The 22320-nt window shown below is 43.4% G+C and overlaps 1 protein-coding gene across 4 annotated transcripts in view; it reads left to right on the top strand.

Annotated features, from left to right (window-relative positions):
* LOC133369867 (protein FAM169B-like) overlaps positions 1 to 22320 on the top strand; it is a 57289-nt gene that overhangs the window by 12407 nt on the left and 22562 nt on the right. For 3 of the 4 annotated variants that reach the window (XM_061595585.1, XM_061595586.1, XM_061595588.1), the window contains exons 2-3: positions 8874 to 9008; positions 12836 to 12934. In XM_061595585.1, the coding sequence (XP_061451569.1) occupies positions 8874 to 9008; positions 12836 to 12934 (234 nt within the window). Of the gene's footprint in view, positions 1 to 8873; positions 9012 to 12835; positions 12935 to 22320 lie in introns of all 4 variants that reach the window. The other variant, XM_061595587.1, reaches the window with a different exon arrangement.

Below are 22320 nucleotides of genomic sequence, written 5' to 3'. Positions count from 1 at the left end.
CTGGGAGTGGTGGATGGCGGCTGTGGAAATGGTGGCAGCTGAGGACATTCCAGAAGGTGGCCTACCTCCGCACCTACCTCTTCCCTGTGGCCACGGTGCTGGTGAGGGTCTACCCCCCCGTCGGAGGTGCTCCTGAGGCGGGTGGACTGCCTGGTCCTCAAGTTTCTCTGGGGCATGATCCACTTCCCCCAGAGTTGGGCTGTGGCCTGTTGCCCACGGGACCAGAGGGGCCTGCAGCCGCTGGCCTTGAGACCGGCGTGCCTGGCCAAGTTCATGGCCCAGAACTTTGGCCCGTGGAGGGACTGGGAGGAGAGCCACGGGGGAGAGGTGGAGGACGAGGTGCGGGAGCTGCTGGTGGTGTAGGTGGCGGCCTTTGGCCGCAGCTGGAGGGGATCAGCCTCAGCAAGCTGCTGGAGGGAGCAGGGTGATCAGCACTACCAGGTCGCCCCGGCATGGAGGGTGTGGCGCCCGCTTGCCTGGCACCCATCTTCATGGAGGTGAAGAGGTTGGGCGTACAAGCAGACTGGGTGAGGGGGAGCTCGCTGGCAGGCAAACTTCTGCGCTGGGACCTGTACAAGCGCATGCTAGAGGGCAGCTTCCTCCTCCCAGAGGTGGCGAGCAGAGCTGCCAGGTGGGGGGGCTCTTGGAGTACCTGCAGGAGAGCTGGTACCCGATTGAATATTTTTGGGACCGGCACATCTCGCTAGGTCTCTGGGACACCTGCTGGCAGTTCTTCCACCAGGTTGTCAACGTGGGTGCTGGTGCGAGAGGGGGAGCAGCTGTGCAGGAGGGTACTGTGTAAGAGGGAGTGCCTGGCATCGGGGGCCCAGGGGCAGCGGGAGACCTGGTACACTTTGTCAGCGACTGCCCCGCCTCACACCGGGGCTGGCAGGGGCTGACCAGAGAGCTCCGGTGGCCAGAGCTGGCCCTGCAACGATGGCAGGACGTGGTCATGGGGCAGGAGCAGCTGGAGCTACGTGGGCTGGAGAAAGGGTGCAGGGGGCGGGGTGCTGGCAGGTCCCGAGGTCTGCCATCTGGCTCATCAACCTCATTTCTCTCAGAGCCCTGGCCATTGCGATATGGTGTTCCCCAGGGCTCTGTTCTTTCTCCAATGCTGTTCAATATATATGTAAAACCTTTAGGTCGTATTATTCGTAAATTTGGAATTTCTTACCATCAATACGCAGATGATACACAACTCTATTGTTCATTTCCACCAGACGCCAAAGAGGCTGTTCATCCTCTGAACCAATGCTTGGCAGCAGTACAGAATTGGATGAATAGAAATAAATTAAAACTCAACCCAGATAAAACAGAGGTTCTCCTAATTGGACGAGACTCTATTGAAGAAAATAAAAATCTTCCCATATTAGATGGGATCTTACTTCCTCTGAAGACACAAGTCCGTAGCCTAGGCATTATTTTGGACTCAGCCCTAACCTTGGAATCTCAGGTCGCAGCAGTCTCACGAAGCGCTTTTGCACAACTAAAATTAGTCAGGCAACTTCGTCCTTTCTTGGGATTATCTGATTTACGGAAAGTAACACAAGCCCTTGTAACATCACGACTGGATTATTGTAATTCCCTCTATGTCGGTCTTCCTATCAAAACCCTCCGGCCGCTTAGGCTGGTGCAGAGAGCGGCGGCGCGGATGCTTACAGGAGCTGGCCCTCGAGTGCACACCACACCACTTTTATACCATCTGCACTGGCTTCCTATTATATTTCGTAACCAATTTAAATTGTTAGTTCTAACTTTTAAAGCTCTACATAATTTGGCGCCACTTTACTTATCCAATCACATTTGTAAATATACATCCCACCGCCCACTGAGATCCATTGCTGAATGCACTTTAACTATTCCTTCAGCTTTTACCATCTGTCAAGCGAGCACTAGGAATAGAGCCTTTTCAGTTATAGCCCCTAGTATGTGGAATGCCCTTCCACTTGAGATACGGCTTTCTAACTCCCTCTTAGATTTTTGTCGACATGTTAAAACGTTTTTATTTCGCCAGGCTTTTAATATGTAAATGGCACTATTTCATTTAATGTTCATTTTAATTGATTTTTAATGGATATGTTAACTGATTTTATGAGTTTATTTACATTGTATGAGACTATACTGTTGTTCGCCGCTTTGAATTCTGTGAACGAAAGCGGGTTACAAATTGGCAAATAAATAAATAAATAAATAATATAAATCTGATGGTGTTGCACGCCCTCTGGAGCGCATGTGCGTGGGAGTGGAGGATGCGCAAGGAGAACGTGGTGGTGGGCACCATCAGGTTCGTCCTTTCCTGCCTGCGGACTCTGGCCGACTATGAACGGGTGCGGATGCCTGCGGGGCACTCGGCCCGCCTGTGGCCCTGGATGGCAGACGTCCCACCGCCCATCACCTGAGCTGCTGCTTCATCACACCTGCATCGAGGATCGCGTCCATTGCTGCACCTGTTGCTGGACTTCGCTATGCCTCTGTGCTCTGGTGTACAGCTATTGTAGTGGGATGTATTGCATTGGATTGGATTGGATTGCCTATGTGTATTGTGTACAGTAGGGCCCCACCCATACGGTGGGTTACGTTCCGGACCCCCGCTGTAAAGCGAAAACTGCTGTAAAGCGGAACCCGTTGAATAGAATGGCGCTCGATGCCTGAAAACCGCCGTAAGAGCGGAACAAGCGCCATATGAGTGGGGCTTTAGTCTAATTGCGTCTAATTGAGACCGCTGTATTAGCAAATCGCTGTAAAGTGAAGCGCTGTAAAGCGGGGCCCTACTGTATTGGTTTTGTTCCTTGTTCCTTGTATTGTCTCTTGCATTGCTTCTGGTATGGTTATCTTGTACTGGGCCCTGTGATGATGTTTAACAGGTGATCTCTATTGTTTGTGTAGGATGGCCTTTCTTTTAATAAAAATTTCTATCACCCTAAAATTTTCTATCACTCTAGCCCTAGCCCTAGCCCTAGCTAGCCCTGACCCTAACCATAGTCCTAACCATAGCCCTAAGTAGCCCTAGCCCTAACCCTAAGTAGCCCTAACCCTAACCTAAAGCAATATTTATAGGTCCTCCTTCTGCCTTTCCCTGACAACTTCTAGTGAATTAAATAGTTATGAAATAAGTTTGCTATGATTAAAATCAATGAAACCACTTTAAAAAAATTATCCGAGAAAGGAAATTGGTTGACTGCTTTTAGGTATCTCTGTGTAGATTTTAATTGAAGAGAAGTCACATTTTTGTATCTTAAGCAGGGAGGTCATTCTCTTCCTTTCTAAAATTCTAACCCTAAGTAGCCCTAACCCTAACCCCGGGCTCCTGCTAGGAGGAAGGGCGGGATATTTATTTATTTATTTATTTAACAATAAATAAATAAAAATAAATAAAATTGTCTTTACAAGATTAACAAAAAATCCTATAGAGTGACATCAACTATGTATGTAATTTCCTTTAGGTTTAACAGAAGTAGTTTTCTCTCTGTGTGAATGAAGCTAATTACCACATGTAAAAGGCTTGAAGCTGCAACCTAGTGGTTTAAGACCTTTGTTGACACTGTTGCTGTAGAATCAGCCTGTGTGATGTCATGACCTTGTTTACCAGCTTGGGTTATTTAAGATGGCAGTCCCTTTCAGCTCTGCAGAAATGCAACGGCTAGAATGTCTGGAATCTCTCAAATGCAAGAGGCCTCTTGTTCTAAATATACTCTCCGGTTGGTTAATGGTATCTTTTCTGCAGTTGCAGAGAACCCCTCTTACTTTACGACGGTTGTCTTCCCCCTTTGCTGATGACCGTCATATAAGTTTGTTCTGTTTAAATAAATCCAGAGTGGTTTATTGCAGCTTTTCTGGCTCAGTATTCTGTTAACACGTAGCTGTGGATGAATAGCTGTTTTAAATGTAATCCAGCAATTTAAATTGGCTACAAAGTTCTCCTTGGAATTTTGGAATCTCCAGTTACTGAGCTGTTGAAAGAGGCACTCCATAACCCAGGCATTTGTAGAAAACAGTATCTGAGAAGAAAAGGAAAATTGGCAGATTGTAACTTTTTTCTTTTGCAACTGCTGGAATTTTTTCCTTCGCTCTCATCCCTCTGTGAGGCAACAGCAAGAGTTGTTTTGACATGAATACACATTGGGCTTACAAAAACAGAATATCTATGAGTCCTGCTTTTACAGTTCAAAATATTATAGAAGGAAGACTGGCACATGTGTGTCTCATTTTACATTTGAGGAAACTGAGACATGCTGAAGAAATTGAACTGAAAATGCAGCACCATCTCTCCTACTGAAAAGTTAAACACCCAGATTTTAAAGTAAATTAAATTTGTACAACTAATTAAAATATATTTACTGATGGGTTCAACAGAACATGATGTCACTCTAGGCTTTTTTGTTAATTCTTGGTGGGTGGGTGGGTTGCGGAGAAGGAACTAATTTATCCATGAGTCTATACTTCCAAGATGTAACTAACTAAAGATGTGACTTTGATTATGGAGGGAAAGAATTCAGAGTCCACCGGGCTGTGCTAGCTGTGTGCAGCGAATTCTTCTTGCAGGTGTTGGTCAGGCAGACAGAAAATGAACTGGTGGTCAGCCTGGCAAAGGAGATGTATAGTACAGAAGTGCCCCTATTTTTACTTTTTTACGTTAAACAGCATCAAAAAGTTAAGCCACCACGTTGAGAGAGCAGAAGCCAGATCCTCAGGAAACAAATTCATCTCCTCAGCTCATTGGGTTGTCACAGTTAGGGAGGAAAAAAGGCTGATGACAGACTGCTTGATTTCGTATGCATCATGTCCTTTAACTGGAATTGCTTTTTAAGACGTTTTTTAAAGCTTTTAAAAAAATGTTTTTAAAGGTGTTTTGTTTTAATATGTTTTTAAAGATGTTTTGTTTTAATATAGTTTAGTGTCTGATTTTATGATATTTTAGAGTGTTTAGCGTTTTTGTTTGCCACCCAGGGCTCCTACTGGGAGGAAGGGTGGCATATAGATTAATAATAATAATAATAATAATAATAATAATATATTTTACCCTGTGTTATTTACTGTCTTTTTAAATATTGTTCATAATCACACAAGTTCAAATGAAATACTGTGAAGAGTACCCTAACTTCTAAGAAATTTTGAAAGATTAACAGGTTTGTGTTGGCACATTTTTGCAGTGAGGACAAACAAAATGTCATATCCATCATTCAAGCATTACTGGGATAGAATGCAGTGTGCTATGTCGTATGCTATGCTCTTCAGCTACGTATATGGAATGCCACACATAATGCTGTTTATGGAGCACACACCCAGTCAACTTAAATCTGTGCATAAAGACTTTAAAAATAAGATTGGCATTAATCATGCAGAGCATTCCTCTATTCAAAAATATCTTATTAGCGCATTAAATAATAATGATGTCTCATTTTGTTCCTAATGTAGAGTGGAGCCCCTTTACCTTATATGGTTGTTCAGTATACTTCTAGGAGGGCCTATATAACATCTCTCTCTCTCTCTCTCTGTTTTAAGCAAGCTTTATTTCCTGCAAAGTGTTAGCTAAAGCTTTGTAATGGAAATTAACGAGACAGTGGCCAGGTTCACATGGGAGCTAAAATCCATATTGAATTTGAAGCTTTCCCCTTTGCGATAAAGTTCCACGGTTCACACACATCCGTCCTCCCTACTTTCCAATTCGCTGTGTTGTTCACACACGTTCGTGTTTATTAGTATCGTTGTTTCCTTGTGGCCCCGCCCCAATTTAAATGTTAACTCCCTCCAGAACATCGCTAATCGAGAAGGGGAGGGGTTTCTGTCAATTTCACGCTAAGCCGGGAGACAGTGGGGGTGCAACTGACACCAACTTACTTTTTTTCTGTTGTCAGTTTCATTTCCTCTAGACAAAGCCCTTTTTTGTGAAGAAGGAATGAAATGTTCATGGTGTGCAGTGTGTATATTTGTGTGTGTGTGTGCACACACAACCTCTTTGTGAATGAGACGGTTGCATCCCGGCTGGAAAGTGTTAGATGGGGGGGTTGGGTTGACCCCCCTCTTCTTCCCCTCCAGAAAACCAAGCAGGGTCACCCTGGCACATCCTGCGGCAAGTCCTGCTCTCTGGCCAGCAGGACTGCTCCCCCGCCGCCACCACCACCTTGGAGGGGAGGGGAGGGGAGGGGAGGAGGAGGGGCTGCTCTCCCACCTGTGCCCCGAGCACCGGCCCTAAATACCCACCTGGTCTCTTCCCCACAAACTGGCACAGTGTGAAGCGGCTCCTCCTCCCCCCCAGAGAGAGGTGCAGGGGCAGCGCAGCACCCCTTCTCTTCCCTCACTGCCCCGACCCGGCTCGTAAAGTAAAATAGCGAGTAAACGGAGCGCATAGCTAGTTTAAAGGACTGAGGGAGGGAACTTGCTGGGGGGGGAAAGTGGGGGAAAGGAAGGCTAGAGCTACCAGAAGTTTGTTCATCATCAGCAGGAAACAAAATGACGCCCATAGGCAGTGCAAGGATTGGAGTAAGGGAGGATCTAAAAAACAGTGAAGATAAGCTAATGAACAGTAGGTGTGCACTGAAGCGGGTGCGGATTTTCAAAGCAAATTCGGGGTTTTAGTGCATTGATTTAATCCGGATTTAAAGGCAATAGCAGCTGAATGCACGCGTGTTGGGAAATAAGTCATGTAAACAGTCCAAATTTAAAGGATCTGCAAAAAAGCACCAGGTCCACATTATACTGGCATCTGATCAGGCCCAGTGTCGTGCTGCTCAGTTTGCGATATGCTAGCATGCTCTCGAACACAAATGGAATTGATACGGCTTCATTTTCAGATTCATTCACTACCCAACATTTTGGCTAACATTGCTAGAAAGTATTATGCCTTAGGAAGATGCCCTAAGAAGCCCAGTAAGAAATTTTGAAGCCCATCCTGCTGAATGGCATTTTGTAATGGCAAGGAAATGGGTGTACAGGTAGCCCAACTTCCTTTTTAGCTCAAGTTTTCAGTGGGGGTGGTTGGGAACAGAGAAGATTGGGGGGTGGATTTAACACTTTCTGTGCTATCTCACCACCCGAACTCTCCCCCTCCCGCAGGATTCCTTCACTTTGTGGGAAAACATGTATTGCATGTGACATTTAATTGAGTCTCAAAGACTGGTGAACTATAACTTCTCGCCATGTATTCATGTGAAAAAAAGGCTTCAGGGCAAGAGTGGACAAATGTTTGGCAAATGGATCCATACTTAGGTCTGGCTTGTTATGCCTCATTTTCTGAGCTGGGGAGCAGATAACAGCGTGGCACAACGTTGGAGACTTTGTCTTTTCTCCCCCCGCTATCCCAAATTAATATGAAAAGGAGTATTGCTAAATATGCCTTTTTTTGCATAAACAAGTATTTTATCTAGAAAATGTCCATAATCAAAAGGATAATGCAGATTCTGATTTGCAAAATGTTATGGCATAGAGTATGAGCATACTAGTCGTCTACAGCAAAGCTACACCTGGCTACACCATTGGCTACACCTGGAGGGGCAATGGGTTGATCTACCAATCAGTTGCAGTTGCAAAATCTGTTTGAAGTGGAATTAAAAAAAAATGCACTTGAGCTGATCCCACCAGATTTTATAGTAAAAAGAGGCAGGGTTTGACTAGTGTCGTGTGTGCCCCCGTTTTCAGAAAAGACAGGTAGATGCACTGGAAGTGGCAGAACAGTGAGTGTGTCTGTCCTGAGATCCAATGAACCAGGCAACTAGTTCCAGTTTAATAGTCTCTGGTTTGAATGTGCAACAGTGGAGAAATTATTTAATGTACAGTGGATCTCAGCTGCAAGGTTGAAGATTTTGAAAACCAAAGGAGAAATTTTATATAGTGGAGCACGTTTGAAGGAAATAGTTCTCAAGTTTGTTTTGCCACTTTGAAAATGTCCAGTTCTTTGTTTATGCAGAAATCTAAGGAGAGACCATTTTGAGCTAGTTGTTATTGCTGTGGTTTTGTTATAACATAAAAAATTAGATAGATACATTTTCCAAGCTTTGCTTTTAAACTTTATAGTTACTTTGTGGTTCTGGCTACTGTGGAAGAGCAAAGACTGTTTCTGTAGTTTTGCTATCCGTTTATATTCATTCCTATTTCTTGGCCCATCTATGTTAGGAATAGAATGATTAGTCCTACAAAAAGTTGTGAACTACTTCTGTACTCCCTATTGCGATCTGGGTTTGAGTATGGCGAGAAGTAGGGCTGTCACCCAGTTAAACAAAACTTCGTTGGTCAATCATGAGCTTGATTGATCAATTGATTGGTTACATTTTAATATGAATGAAACAATAGTTCTGAAGCAAAAAAGGATATATAGTTGTCATTGTTATTTATTATTTACATTTGTAATTCATCCCATAACATGGTTCTCTGGGTGATACGGATATTTTAGGATGCATGTATGTATATAGCAGGCATTCTCTTAGAGCAGGGGTGGCCAGCTAGATGCTACTGGATTTCAGCGCCCTTCAGCGGCAGCCAGCATGGCCAATAGTTAGGGATGATGGGAACTGGAGTCCAGCAGAAGCCGCACTTCCCCATCCCTGAGGAAGAAAATTAAGTAATACCTCTTCTTAGAATATCCCATGGCGTCTGCACTTTTTATAACTACTTGTATAAAGGTTAATTTTATTTTTTAATCTATTAATCTAACCAATTAATTTCTTAAATGTTGCAGTCCTAGTGAGAAGTAGCATATTTAGTAGCAGACCACTACTCCACTGCTATGTAAAGGAACATCTGAAGAACTTCGTTGCATGTTCCCCACATGGCAATGATCATACCTGGCAGCAGAATTTGATGCTTTTGTTGTGTTTCAGCCTACTAACTCGAGCAATGCACATAAACAGGTCAATATTTCACATTCTGTTTTCTTCTAGATCATCTTTATCCAGTGGATGTAAAAGTCGAAAAGCCTGAGGCTCTAGAAGCAGCTGCTCAGGCATACTATGCAAAACTTTTAGAGGAACCATCGCCTGCCTCTGAGTTTTTCTCTATACCAGGAAGAGAAAAAGGAAGTATATTTTATTTCTTCTTTCTAGATATTAGCGTAATAGACTCACCCTTGACCAGAATTCTTTGTAAAGATGTCTTGGCTAACACCGTGAAGTTAATCTCTTGAAGATGAGAGTGAAAGACTGTCCATAGCAGAAGAGGGTAAAATACAACTTAAATTCGTATGTGCTGAAATTGAAAACAAGCAAAAGCTACCAGCTGGGACAGGCAAATGCTATTATTGACCATACACATTTAGAGCTATAGCAGAGTATGTTCTCCAGGGGAGAAGCTGAAGCTTTAAATGTAGCAGGCAGAATGTATTGATTCTCTGGACCAGGAAAGGGCAAATGCTCAGGCTCCCACTATTTAGACCAGCCCAAACCAATCCAGAGTAGTGTTATTGGCTGCCAGTTGTAGAGGTCATTGTTTTTTCCACACCTGCTCCTTTCTACTGAAACCTGACCCCATTGGGCACCCACAACAGCTCACTTGACTTAGTTCTAGCCTCAGACCTAGCTCAAGCCACAGCAGTTGGTGCCGTTGAGTAGCTGGTGGGCCCTGCTAGGGCTTATCCCACAAGATGACCACCAAGTTGGATGGCTTTGAAAGAGGATTAGACAAATTCATGGAGGATAAGATTATCAGTGGCTACTAGCCATAATGGCTATGTCTTGCTTCCACTGTCAAAGGCACTATGCATCTGAATTAGGAATGTGTTGAATTCTGCCAGCTTCACATTCGGTACTGAATTTTCCATTATTTCGCTTATTCTCAATTGCCGAGGGTCAGATGTTAATGGAGTGAATTTCCACGGCTATTTTTGAAAATGGACTTAATTTTTTTAAAAAGAAAATATCTGCCTCTAAAACACCGATTGCAAGAATGATAATGTATTGGTATTTTCTTTTAAAAATATTGATATTTCCCTTCAAAATATTGATATTAACATCAATATCTTTTCTGAGTGAAAAAACACGGATCAGTAAAAGTAGCAGCTGGCGGACACAGAATGAACTCAAATGGATGCCAACCTGTTAGGTCGACGGAATGCTTTTGAACTTGCACCGGCCAACGGATCCCATCCCTACTCTGAATACTAGGTGTTGGGAATTGCAAGTGGAGAGAGTGCTGTTGCACTCATGTCCCATGTACAGGCTTCCCATAGGCATCTGTTTGGCCTCTGTGAGAACAGGATGCTGGACTAGATGGGCCTTTGGCCTGATCCAGTGGGGCTCTTTTTATGTTCTTACAGCTCTCTGATGCTGAAGCCTGCCCTGCTGACCCCCAGCTATGGGCTTATACAGTGGCAACAACAGTAGCAGAGAGCCATTTCAATTTCCCATAATGCCCCTAACATAGTGGCAGTCTGGGGCACTGTGGGAGATTAAAATGGCTGCTTCCAGGGACCTGCTAACCAGGGTCGGGTCACTAGTGGGTACTTTGCAAAGAGCAGACCCTTCAAGCCTGGAGCCAGCCCTGGGCAGATCATAGGGTTTCGAGTTCATCTGACGGCATCTGACTTGATTGCTGTACCCAAGGAGGCTTTTGATTTGTATCACTCAGGCTGGAGCTGCCCATGCCGTGTAGGAAACAACTCTTAAAATTTAGAGGGCTTTCCAAAGTGGTCTTTATTATGGTATGGGGATAAATGTATCTCTTGTTCAATTAAAAATGTCAACAATCCCACTGGGTGTATACAAATCCTTGGGTGTGTGATTGAAGTCCCTCACTGGATCCTTGCTGCAGATTTTACTTCCCCATAAGCCTGGGTTGGGAGGACATTAACATCACAGATTGAAACCTGTTATGGCATAATCTGTGATTGCTTGGATACAGTTTGTTTATTTATTTATTGCATTTGTATTCCACCTTTTCTCCAAGGAGCTCAAGGTTCTCCCCTTCCTTATTTAAACCCCACAACAACCCTGTGAGATGGGTTAGGCAGTGACTGGCCCAAGGTCACCCAGCCAGCTTTGTGGCTGAGTAGGGCTTAAAATCCTGGTCTCCCAGGTCTTAGTCCAACACTCTGACCACTACACCACAATGGTTCTCAGTTGATTTCCTTTTAGTACCAGAGGCTGTTTTTGATTCTGACACTAGCATTTTCTAATGTGCATTTGGTTGTCATAGAAAGCTTGAACAAAACAGGTCGATGCAGACTAGATAAAACATTTAGAGACTGGGTCTGTGGTGCAGGCTGTTCCCAGCTGGAAATAGGGAAGTTTTTCTCCCAACCCTCGTTCATTTTGGCATCCTTTCACTATGTCACTATTGATAGTACAAGACGAGTGTGTGTGTGTGTGTGTGTAAAAGCCTCTATAAATGTATTACGTTCTTGTGCTGGAGCAACTAAAAAGAAAAGCTAACTGAAACGATTGCTTCACGCGGTTTTGGAACATGGTATGTAGTAATTTCCAGGGGTGAGAGGAAAAAGCCAGCGTACCCAAGGTGAGTTTTTATGTAGCCGGAGAGGAAAGAATGCCTGCCTTAAGACACTCTTGTAATGCCCTCTAGTGTCTCTAGAACATAATGGCTTCCAAGGCTAAATAAAACAACTGGGGGTGGGTGGGGCGGACAGATACAAGCGAGTTAGGGCTGTTGTTCTGTCCTTAGCTCAGCCTGTCGTGTCTGGATATAGTGCTAGCATCCAATCTGGGGCTCAGTTGGGGAGAGCGGGAGGTGGGACTGAGGAGCTTCACATGCTAAGTGACACTGCACCCTTACAATAGCGAGACACAATAGGGTGAGCTAAGGATTCAGCCTTGGCCTTGATTCAGAAGTATGCTCATTACTGTGGTTTACAGTCAGAACTTAAATGTTATTTTTACTTTCTGCTGCATTTGGGGTGGGGATCAAGGAAAGGAGAGAGTAAATCTACAGTGATGCCAGGCCATTAAGTAACATCGGCCTTTTGTTGCTCCCCTCCACCCCCATCACCCCAGTTTTAACAGACGCTTGGATTTTGACCCTTTGCTAATCAAGTTCTATAATGAAAAAATTAAAATGGACTCAATCTGAAGATATCTATTCTGGACTATTGAGACAGTGGAACTAAACAGGCCATATAATTACTTGAGTTTTTTTCTGTCAGTTCCATTGCTTAGTATACTTACTAGTGTCTGGTCGGCCATCCATCTTAAAATCACAGGATATTCTACCACACAGTATTAGGGATTAATACACACACACACCCGCCCTGCAGAAAATAACAAATGCATTTGGGCAGCCTGATCTTATTGATTGCTTTATAAATGCTATGACTGATGTATACATTCTCTTGTTATTTAGTGGTAATAGTAATAGCATTTATATAGTGTTTTAGGCTGTTCAAAGGAGCTAACACACATCGGCCTAGTTGAGAATTAACAGAAAAACAGTTTGTTTGTTTGTTTGTTTGTTTGTTTGTTTATTTATGTCTTTATTTGTACCCAGGACAACAAGCTCTCTGGGTAGAGAGAATTTGTGGTGGCAAACCTTGGGTTCATGTGTTCCTCCCTCCTTCATGTGTTCCTCCTTCCTGCCTGAAGGCAGGAAACGTAAAGCTTCTTGTTACAGCCTGGAAGAAACTGTAGTTTCTCTTATGTACAAATATAGGTAACTGGTTTGTTCAAATCACAGTTAACAAACCAGGATCAGAAACTGTGGTTTGATCCTAGTTTGTTATAACAATTATGTGCTTGCACAAGTGTTTGGAACTTTGGTGCCACTTACCATAGGCTGATCCCAACTTCATACAGCTATATGGCATTTTTTGCTATTAATTATAATTTTCCTGCTCTCCTTCTTGTCCCTACTATACTTTGCGTTGCAGATTATGAACATGAATAACTGCTTTGATTATAGGTTAAACTTGAAGCTTCTTTGATGCGCTTCCTTCCTCTGTATAAAGAAAACAGTAAACATACACTTCTGGTTTTAAATGATCCACAAGATAAGTATACAGGTTAGTAGCTTTCCTCCCCTCCTTCACTTTTCCATATGGCTCAGGCCACATCCACCCTATATATGTAAAGCACTGTTATGCCACTTTAACAGTCATGCTGTCATATAGTTGACCTCTGTTTTTACTGTATTTTTAACAGCTTTTACTGTAAAGGTTTTTTAAAAACTTGTTGTAAACCACTTTGACGTTTTAAAATGAAATGGCGTTAATAAATGGAGAGAGTTCCTAACAGAGCCCTATTCCTGCCAGAGAGCTACAGTTCCCAGGGTGGTTTAACAGTCAGTCCCACGTCCTAGGGAACTCTAGGAATTGTAGCTCTCTAAGGCCTTGTCAACCTCTTTTCCTGGCTCAGGACCTTTCCCCATTTTGCTGCCCGCTGCAGGTTTACTCCTCTGCGGAAGGCTGAGCCTCCTCCCCTCATCACTTCCAGTCTACCCTACTCATCCTCGGGGCAGACCACTAGATTGTAAGAACAACGGAGCAGGTACTACACCTGTGGTTCTTTACACACCCACTGTTCTTCATACATACGCATACATGGCTACACTGCTCTGCAGAGTTGGCGCTGTAGACCACCTGAATGAAGCTCATAGACCACTGGAGGTCTGTGGACCACACTTGGGCTAAGCAACACTGGGCTACATTGAGCTTGGACTAGTGGTCTGACTTAGGAAAATGCAGCTTCATATTCCACAGATTTCTGGGGCAGTGAGGACTAAGTTTCTTCTTATCACCGTTCCTCTGCATTGGTAGGGCTGTACTTTTCTTCTGGGTGTCTAAGCGACATTTCTTTAAGAATTACATTATTAATAATCTTCCAAACTGGGGACTACCACTATAAATTCTTTATGGGGTTTTTTGGGTGTGTGTGTGTAGTAAAATCGACAGCTGAAGCGAAAACAAAAAGAGAGAAGGAAGTGCTGGATTTCTTTAAGTGTAATCCAATATCCGTATTGGCTTTGAATATGGACTGTTTTTCTAGGAGTTGAACCAAAAAAAAAAAGTTTTGGCAGGAAATTTAGAGCAAGTTTATAACTCATTTTCTTTGACTTGTTGCTTTGATTAAAACACACTTCTGTGGGTATTGTTCCATTGGCTTCTTTTCTTTGCCACATTTCACTTCTACTCTTGTGCAGATTTTCATGTTGAAAACTTTTCCCGCCTTGTCACATGTATCTGGACTTTCCAAAATGCTTTCATAATGGCTTCCATGCCCTTTTAGTGGGTATTGGTACGCATCTTCCCAAGCTTTCCATAGTATCCAAATCAATGAACTCAAAGCCATCGCTTTTTTTCCTCCTTCAAAATCAACCGTCATTGTTGCGATGAACGTGGCAAATAATATAAGGGCTGAGGGAAGAGATGGATAACTTCTGGCCCTCCAGAAGGTGCTGGACTCCCATCGTCTCTTGACTATTAGCTATGCTGCCCGGGACTGATAGGAGTCCAACAACATCTGGAAGGTCACTGCTTCCCCAACCCTGCTTTTCCCCCTTCATTGGGATGACGTCACTGCATATATTAGTAGAAAGAGGAAGGTATCAATTTGCCCTGCTCTTTCCTGAATGCATTCAACATGGTGGCTTCATTTGCAAGGCACATTTCATTCCCTCTCATGGATACTACCATGCTGGCCAAACTGTACTGAAACCAGCACGCTCATTTATGCACCTAACTGAATTGACTTGCAGACCTTCCACAAACCCTTCATAGCTTCTTCCCCACCCAAGGGGCTCCCATATTAACTTTCAGGAGGAATTTAAAAACATTCCTGTTTACTCAGGCATTTGATGGCTGAAAGATACTGTTCCTGGCAACCCTGAAATCATTGGCTGAGAGAATGTTTTTAACTGCTTTTAGAATGGTTTATTTTTTTTAAAAAAAAAATACGTGTTTGTTGCCTTGGGCTCCTACAAGAGGTAGGGTAGGATGTAAATTGAATATACATATAAAATATATATACAATATTAAATATTATATATATATATATATATATATATATATATATATATATATATATATATATATATATATATATAATATAAATATAAATATTAATCCCCCTGATCTTGGTATTATTGAGTGCTCCTTACACTGGTTTGGATAGTTCTAAAAATGTTTAGAACTCAGCTTCAGAACAGAAGGTCGAAAGGAATAAAGGAAGTTGCCTGATACTGAGTCAGACTATTGATCCTTCCAGCTCAGTATCTTCTTTGCCTGATGCGGGGAATCTTTTTCAGCACAAGGGCCACATTCCCTCATGGCTGACCTTTTGGGGGCCACATGTCATTGGTGGGTTCTCATTCACATCTGCACACGCAAACACATGTTCATACAAATCATAGGAGCATAGGAAGCTGCCTTATACTGAGTCACACCGTTGGTCCATCTAGCTCAGCGTTGTCTGCACTGACTGGCAGTGGCTCTCCAGGGTTTCAGGCAGGGATCCTTCCCAGATCTACCTGGAGACGCCAGGGATTAAACCTGGGGTCTTCTGCGTGCAAGGCTGTACCACTGAGCTACAGCCCTTCCCTTCCCTCACCCCCATACATCAGTTCTTGCACAGAACACACGCCCATTTATTCATTCATTTGTTTACACGCATGTACATTCAGCCTCCCACTCTCACCATCACCTCCACACCAGTTAGGCTTGAGGGAATTTCCCAAGCCTAACTCTGTGTGTGTGTGTTTGTGTGGGGTGATCTTTGTAGTAATCACAGTGCATGAGGAGGGAAGGGTTAATCTTAAGGACAAATTCGTGGAGAATAAGGCTATCGAGCTAGTAGCCACAAAGGCTATATTACCTTCAGCATCAAGGGAGTTATGCCTCTGAATTCCAGCTGATGGGGAATATGATTGGGAGAGTGCTATTGTGCTCAAGGAAGCCTCTTGTGTGCTTCCCATAGGCATCTAGTTGGCAGCTGTGAGATCAAGATGCTGGACTAGGTAGGCCTTTGGTCTGATTTAGCAGGAGTCCAGAGTCTGTGAGTTCAAATCCCCGCTAGTGTCTCCTGGGTGTCAAGGGCCAGCTAAAGATCACCCCCACGGTGAGCGGCTCAGGGGTTACGTGCCCTGCCACCTGTGCAGCCATGGGCAAGCTGCAGTCCCAAGGAGCCCATTTGCCCCCCAGCTGGCAGTTGCGGACAAGGAAGGGGCTGGCTTGTGCAGCTGTGGCAAGCTGAGCAGGCCCTAGCCAGCTGGGGAGGACTAGCCTCAGAGGGAGGCAATGGTAAACCCCCTCTGAATCCCGCTTACCATGAAATCCCTATTCATAGGGTCGCCCATAAGTCGGGATCGACTTGAAAGCTGTCCATTTCCATTCCTTATAGCCTAATGTTAAGAGAGAGAGAGCAGCACAAAGTTTGCTCTCGTGTTGTAGTTAAACTTGAAAACAGCAATTAGGTTTTAAAACAGCATCCATTGGAACTAATGCTTCTTTCAAGCCTAATTGCAACTCGGGGGGGGGGCTGGTCACAACACATGGGAGGGAGAGAACTAACCTTCCCCAGCTATGATCCCCTTGACAATGGTCCCTGAGTGGCAGTTAGACTGGAAAAAAGATTAGCTCCATTTGGTGGCTGTTTTTAAGCCTTTTTGCTGCATGTGGGGGCAGGCCAAAGAGAAGGCTGTGGGCCAGATAGGCAGGCCCGATGAGCCACATCTGGCCCTCAGGCTGGACATTTCCCACTCCTGGTCTGCACTGACTGGCAGCAGCTAGGAATGCTTGAGGGGTTCAGTATTTGAAAATTTCTATGTGAAATGAACGGATCGTCATTTCTTAGACTAATAAATGGATTGGACCTGAGGCATTCACCAGATTTTGCAGTTCTCTGTTGGGTGCAGCACAGTTCTTGACAGTTTAAATTTATAAAAATAGGCATTCAAATGTGCATTTTGAGAGAAAAGACACGTATAAATATGTATTATGAGATTATTATTTTTTTTAAAAAAATTGCACCTTAATGCCAAAATGGAATGGAATTACTGGTAAAAACATGAAAGTGACATGGGTGGGAAACAGATTTGCTCACCCTCAGCAGCAGCAGCTCTCCAGGTTTTGAGGCAGGAGTCTCTTCCAACCCTCCCTGGAGATGCCAGGGACTGAATTTGGGACCTTTTGCATGCAAAAGCATGGTGCTATTGTGGGAAGAGGTCGAGGGTGCCCCAGATTTTTGCTGCTAGACCCTATGGCAGTGGCCAGGTAACAAGAGTTGCCTTATTTGACACTTATATTACTGTTTAAAGGAGCACTGAAACAGATTTTGTTTTAATTTCTCTCAACAGTTTGCATAAATGGATACGTGGCAAATATACTTTGGAAATGTGTTTCCTATTTAAACTGAAACTTGTGTGGCGGTGGTGGTGGGGTTAAAATGCATGCACTCTCGTACATATTTATGAACTTCGTGGAATTGCTTTAAGAATTCTTAAATATGAAAGCATTTTTAACTTCCCTCCCACTGCAAATGCTCCAAAGAACTTACTGTTTATCAGTAAGTTTTTGTGTAGTGCAAAACGCTTGGGCAAACATGTTGTCCCCCATATTTTATCTTTCTGTTTTATGCATACGTTTGAATTTTAATCAATAACCCTATTTAAAAACATAGGCCTATTTCATTACTGAACTCCTTAACTGTTTTCTCAACTGTCTGGTGATTTGCCATTTTTTTTAGATTTGCTAGCTGAGGCACATTGAGAACCAAAGTTACAGCTTCCCTTCATATATTTTATAATCACTGTGTCTAGAAACCTTAAGATTGAGTTCTCCCTTAAGCCTCCTTGAATATGATTGCAGGATGGTAATGGTTTGTGACAAGGTATAAAAGGGGATCAAAAGAACACACTGTTTCCTGACATCAACCTGTAATAATGACAAAGAGTCAATTTTTAAACAAGTATTGGACACAAAAAGTTCTCCTTGTACTTCCATGGAACACTGTGTGCCATAATGCCTTCCCACTGTATTATAAAACTAGGTGTAACTGTTTGTAATCCATGCAATAGGTAATAAATTTATATTTTACACTGCTGCTTTTGAAATCACAGCAGTTAGGTATTCCATATGACAATAAAGGATAGGAAGACCTCAACCTGTGGAATCGACGGCCTCCTGCCTCTCCATTGACCATGGGGTTCTCCTGGACCAACTCAGTGGGATGGGTATTGGAGGCACTGTATTACAGTGGTTCCACTGTTACCTTCAGAGTTGCATCCAGAGAATAACACTGGGTGAGTGTTCCTTGGCTCCTTGGCACTTGTGCTAAGGGGTTCTGCAGGGTACTATTCTCTCCCCAGTGCTATTCAACATCTATATGAAGCCGTTGTGAGCAGTCATTAGGAGTTTTGGAGCAAGGTGTCAGTAATATGCTGATGACACACAGCTCTATTTCTCCATCTGAATCAGGAGAGGCTGTGAATGCTCTGGATCGATGTCTGTAGTGGATTGGATGAGGGCCAATAAACTGCTTGAATCCTGGGAAGATGGAGGCTCTTTGGGTAGTTGGTTCCAATGTCCAGGAGACAGGCAGGTTACCTGTTCTGGATGGGGTCATGCTCCATCTGAAAGACCAGGTCCATAGACTTGGGGTACCCCTGGATTCATCTTTGTCACTAGAGGCCAAGTATCCTCTGTGGCTAGGAGTGCCTTTTACCAGCTTTGTCTGGTTCGTCAGCTGCGGCTGTTCTTGGACAGGGATAGTCTGACCGCTGTAGTTCATGCATTGGTAACCTCGAGACTGGATTACTGCAATGCACTCTATGTGGGTCTGTCCTTGCCTCTGGTTCGGAAGCTCCAGCTGGTGCAAAATGCAATGGCCAGACTGCTTATGGGAGCATATGGTCGACGACATGTGACACCACTTTTAAAACATCTGCACTGGCTGTGATTTTCTGCTTCCAAGCCAGGTTCAAGGTTTTTACAAAGCCCTAAACAACTTGATCACTGAAATCTTCTGCAGGAGTGGCTTTGGTTGTCCCCCGACTTGGAGAGACTCATTTAACATTGAAACAAAAGCGAGCCTTCAGTGTCATCGGCCCAGATCTCTGGAGTGCTCTGCCAACAGAGATTCAGCAGGTGCCGTCTGTTGTAAGTTTTAAGTGCCTGCTGAAAAACTTTCTGTTATGCAGGCAATTAAGAACATGCTTTTTCCACAATAGACTTTTGCTTTTATTGTATTTTTTAAAATTCTATGGTTGTTGTTTTAAACCTGTTGTAAACTGGTTTGATGTTTTCAACAACATAGCAGTATACAAATCTTTTTTATAAATAAATAAATAAATACACAATAAAATGATAGCTAAAATTCACAAAGCTATTTAACACATGAGAAGGTCTAAGCTTTTTGTGACCCTACCTGCCCTTCTCCTTTGTGTCGCCATCATTAGATGGAGCAGGGAAAGGAGAAGGAGCGGGAGGATCATAAAAGGCTTTTGGCAAGTTCTAAGGGAATGGGATGGGTGGGTGGTTTGGGCAAACTCTCTAAGGGGTGGGTGGTTTGGGGGAGGGGGTTGGTTGGGGTGGGCAAGCGAAGTGAGTAGGGGTGGTAGCCCCTAGTATAAACATGTTCTTTAAAAAGGTCAATATATTAACAGTGGAGGCTGGTTCATTAGGATAAATAGGGCATTGTCCCAACAACCTCACTCTGCCCTGAGCCAGTCTCCACCTGTCTGGCTTCATATAGCAAGTTCAGTGGGTGGTATTGGCTGTCAGCCTCCTCCTCCTTCTTGGTTTCACTGCTGACTTTGTGGAACTCAACAGGGAGGAGGAGGAGGAGGAGGATTGGGACAAAAGCAGAATGAGTTGGCTCTGGCTCCACCTACAGTTGGCCTCCCTGTCCTCTTCCCTACCAGTCCCAATGGGCACCAGTTACCATTGTATATTAATAGGGATCTGGGATACGAAGATACCTTTTCCTCTCCTTTGCAGAAAAGATCTGTAACAGGCAAAGTAATCCAAGTAATATGATGTGACGGTTGCTGTGTCAGCTTTACTACCCTACTTTCCCTCTGCTCCTTTACATTATCGAATAGCACAGGAAATGTGTCATAAAAAAGTCAAGTTGTTCCATGTATTTTTCATGAAGTTCCTTTAGTCTCTGTGTGTGTGTAAAACTCATGTGTGTGCTTCTTGGAGTCAGACCAGCTTGCTATTAAACAGATACAGCTCTCATGGATGTTGGGCTTCTGTTATTCTGTGTGTCTGTTATTTCGTGTGTCTGCTACGTAGTGAAGTAGCACCTAATGGCACTTGCAAGTACCGTGGGAAGGTGAAGGTTAGGTAGGCTTCTCATGCTTCCTAAAGAAAACTTATGAAAACCCTGTGCAAGGGAGTATGGAATATGTAATGAATTGGGCCTAGCTGTAATTATGGACCTGCAATTTCCCCTTTCTTCTTTCTTTCACAGCCTGCATGTAACTTCTTGTTCTTCTTCATTATTATTATTATTATTATTATTATTATTATTATTATTATTATTATTATTATTATTACCACCACCCACCTTTCACCCAGAGGGCCCGGGACGGGTTACAACAATTTTAAACAGTTAAAAACAACCTAAACAACATTTTGGCTCATGCTTTAATAATTTATTTAAAATATAGGTTAACTAACTGATTGCTCTTACCCTTCAAGCTCACTTGGGAGCTAGTGAAGAGAAACCAACTTTATCTATGTGCCTTAGAACATTTGTACAGTCCCGGGGCTAACATAGGCAATTGATGACAGGCCTATTAAACCAGCTTTTGTGGTTTGAAATGCATCACTTCTTCCATTTCACTTACTGGTACATAAACTTCCTCCCCCCCCCCCATTAAATGTTGTGTAGCTTCTGTTCCCTGGTGTTTTCTCTCTCTCAGTAGCATAGATCTTTCTTTGATGCACACAACTGTATTTTTCTTTCTGGAAATATTCATTGATTGCAGTGACATTTGAGAACAAAACACACTGACTGCAGTGTTTCGCCGTTGTCTTCTGTGTGCACTTCAGAGTGTTGGCAATGACCTGTAAATAGTGTTCATCTATAAATCCATTCCAAACCTCTTTCTGAGTTTTTTTTAATCTGAACGAAAATTTGTATTTAAACACGTATCTCAATGTACACATTTCTAAATGTATTTTGTCCCAAAATATTAATTTTTAAATATACGTTCTTTGAGCTGAGAACTTTATCTCAAAATTAGGAAAACCACAACATCTTGATGTCTTTCTGATACTTGCTAAAGCCCTGTCTGTTTACCCAGGTATTGTAAGTTGTTAATACCAAGTTTGTGTGGCCATTGGTTGATATACTATGGATTGTGATGTATGTCAATGTGTTGATTTTTTTAAACTGTATTTTATCGTTGGGGACCGCTTAGTGATGGTAGTATAAAAATGTTTTAAATAAATAAATAAATAGTGCCAGAAATGCCACAGGAAAAAAAAATCATGTCTATAACGCATAATATGTATGGCATGTTATACAGTGACTCAAGAGGGGATCTTCTTTGTGGTGGCACCCCAGTTATGGAAGTCCATACCTTTGGACATCCTCCTCTCTGCTTATATTCCATTGTCAACTTAAAACACATATCTTTGTAGTGGCATTTGGGGAGGAATGCCAGTCTCGGTACAGATAATTCTGTGTCTGCTGCTGAATTGGTTTTATGGTTGCTGTTCTGATTTAATTTTAATTGTTATTTATATTGGTCTGAATTCTTTGTTTCTATATACTGCCTGGGGATCCTATGGGATGAAGGTTTAGAACCATAACTGTTAATAATTATTAATAATTAATTATGGTTTAGAACCATAATTATTAATGAGGGGGTCAGTGCTTCCCAGCGCACTCAGGTCACTCTGCCTGCCAACCCCCTCCTCGTCCCCTAACTCCCACTCTTCCCATGGTGACCCTCAGACCTTCCCCTTTCTGCTGCTGCAGCTGCCATGTTACCTGGGCTGACTCTTCATGCTAACTGATGGCGGCGGCAGCAGCGGATCCCTAGGCCAGCTAGCCACCACTTCTGGTCACCTTCCTCCTGCCCTGCACTGCTCCTCCCACCACTCAGGCCAACTCTTCATCCTAATCGGCAGCAGCAGTGCATCTCCCAGGTTGGCCAGAGAGGAGGAAGGTGGCTAGTAACAGCCCCGGCTGGCCTGGGGATCTGGATCCTAGGGGCAGAGGTCTTGAGGCTGCCAGGGGGAGGAGTCAGTGAAGTTGTGGGGCTGCCACAACTTGTTCAAGTGTCACTCCATGGCTTGTCTGGGCTGCCCATTCACTGCCTCTCATCACACTCTTGTTTGCAGCACCATCAGTCTGTAGCCACATGAACTACAGCATGACAACATTTAGTCAAATATATATAGTATATAGATAATCATAATAACAACAAAAATGTCTCTGA

The sequence above is a fragment of the Rhineura floridana genome, chromosome 14, assembly GCF_030035675.1.
Source record: "Rhineura floridana isolate rRhiFlo1 chromosome 14, rRhiFlo1.hap2, whole genome shotgun sequence".
Classification (NCBI taxonomy): Eukaryota; Metazoa; Chordata; class Lepidosauria; order Squamata; family Rhineuridae; genus Rhineura; species Rhineura floridana.
The sequence above is the reverse complement of the archived record's forward strand: the minus strand, read 5'-3'. Positions and strand labels throughout refer to the sequence as shown.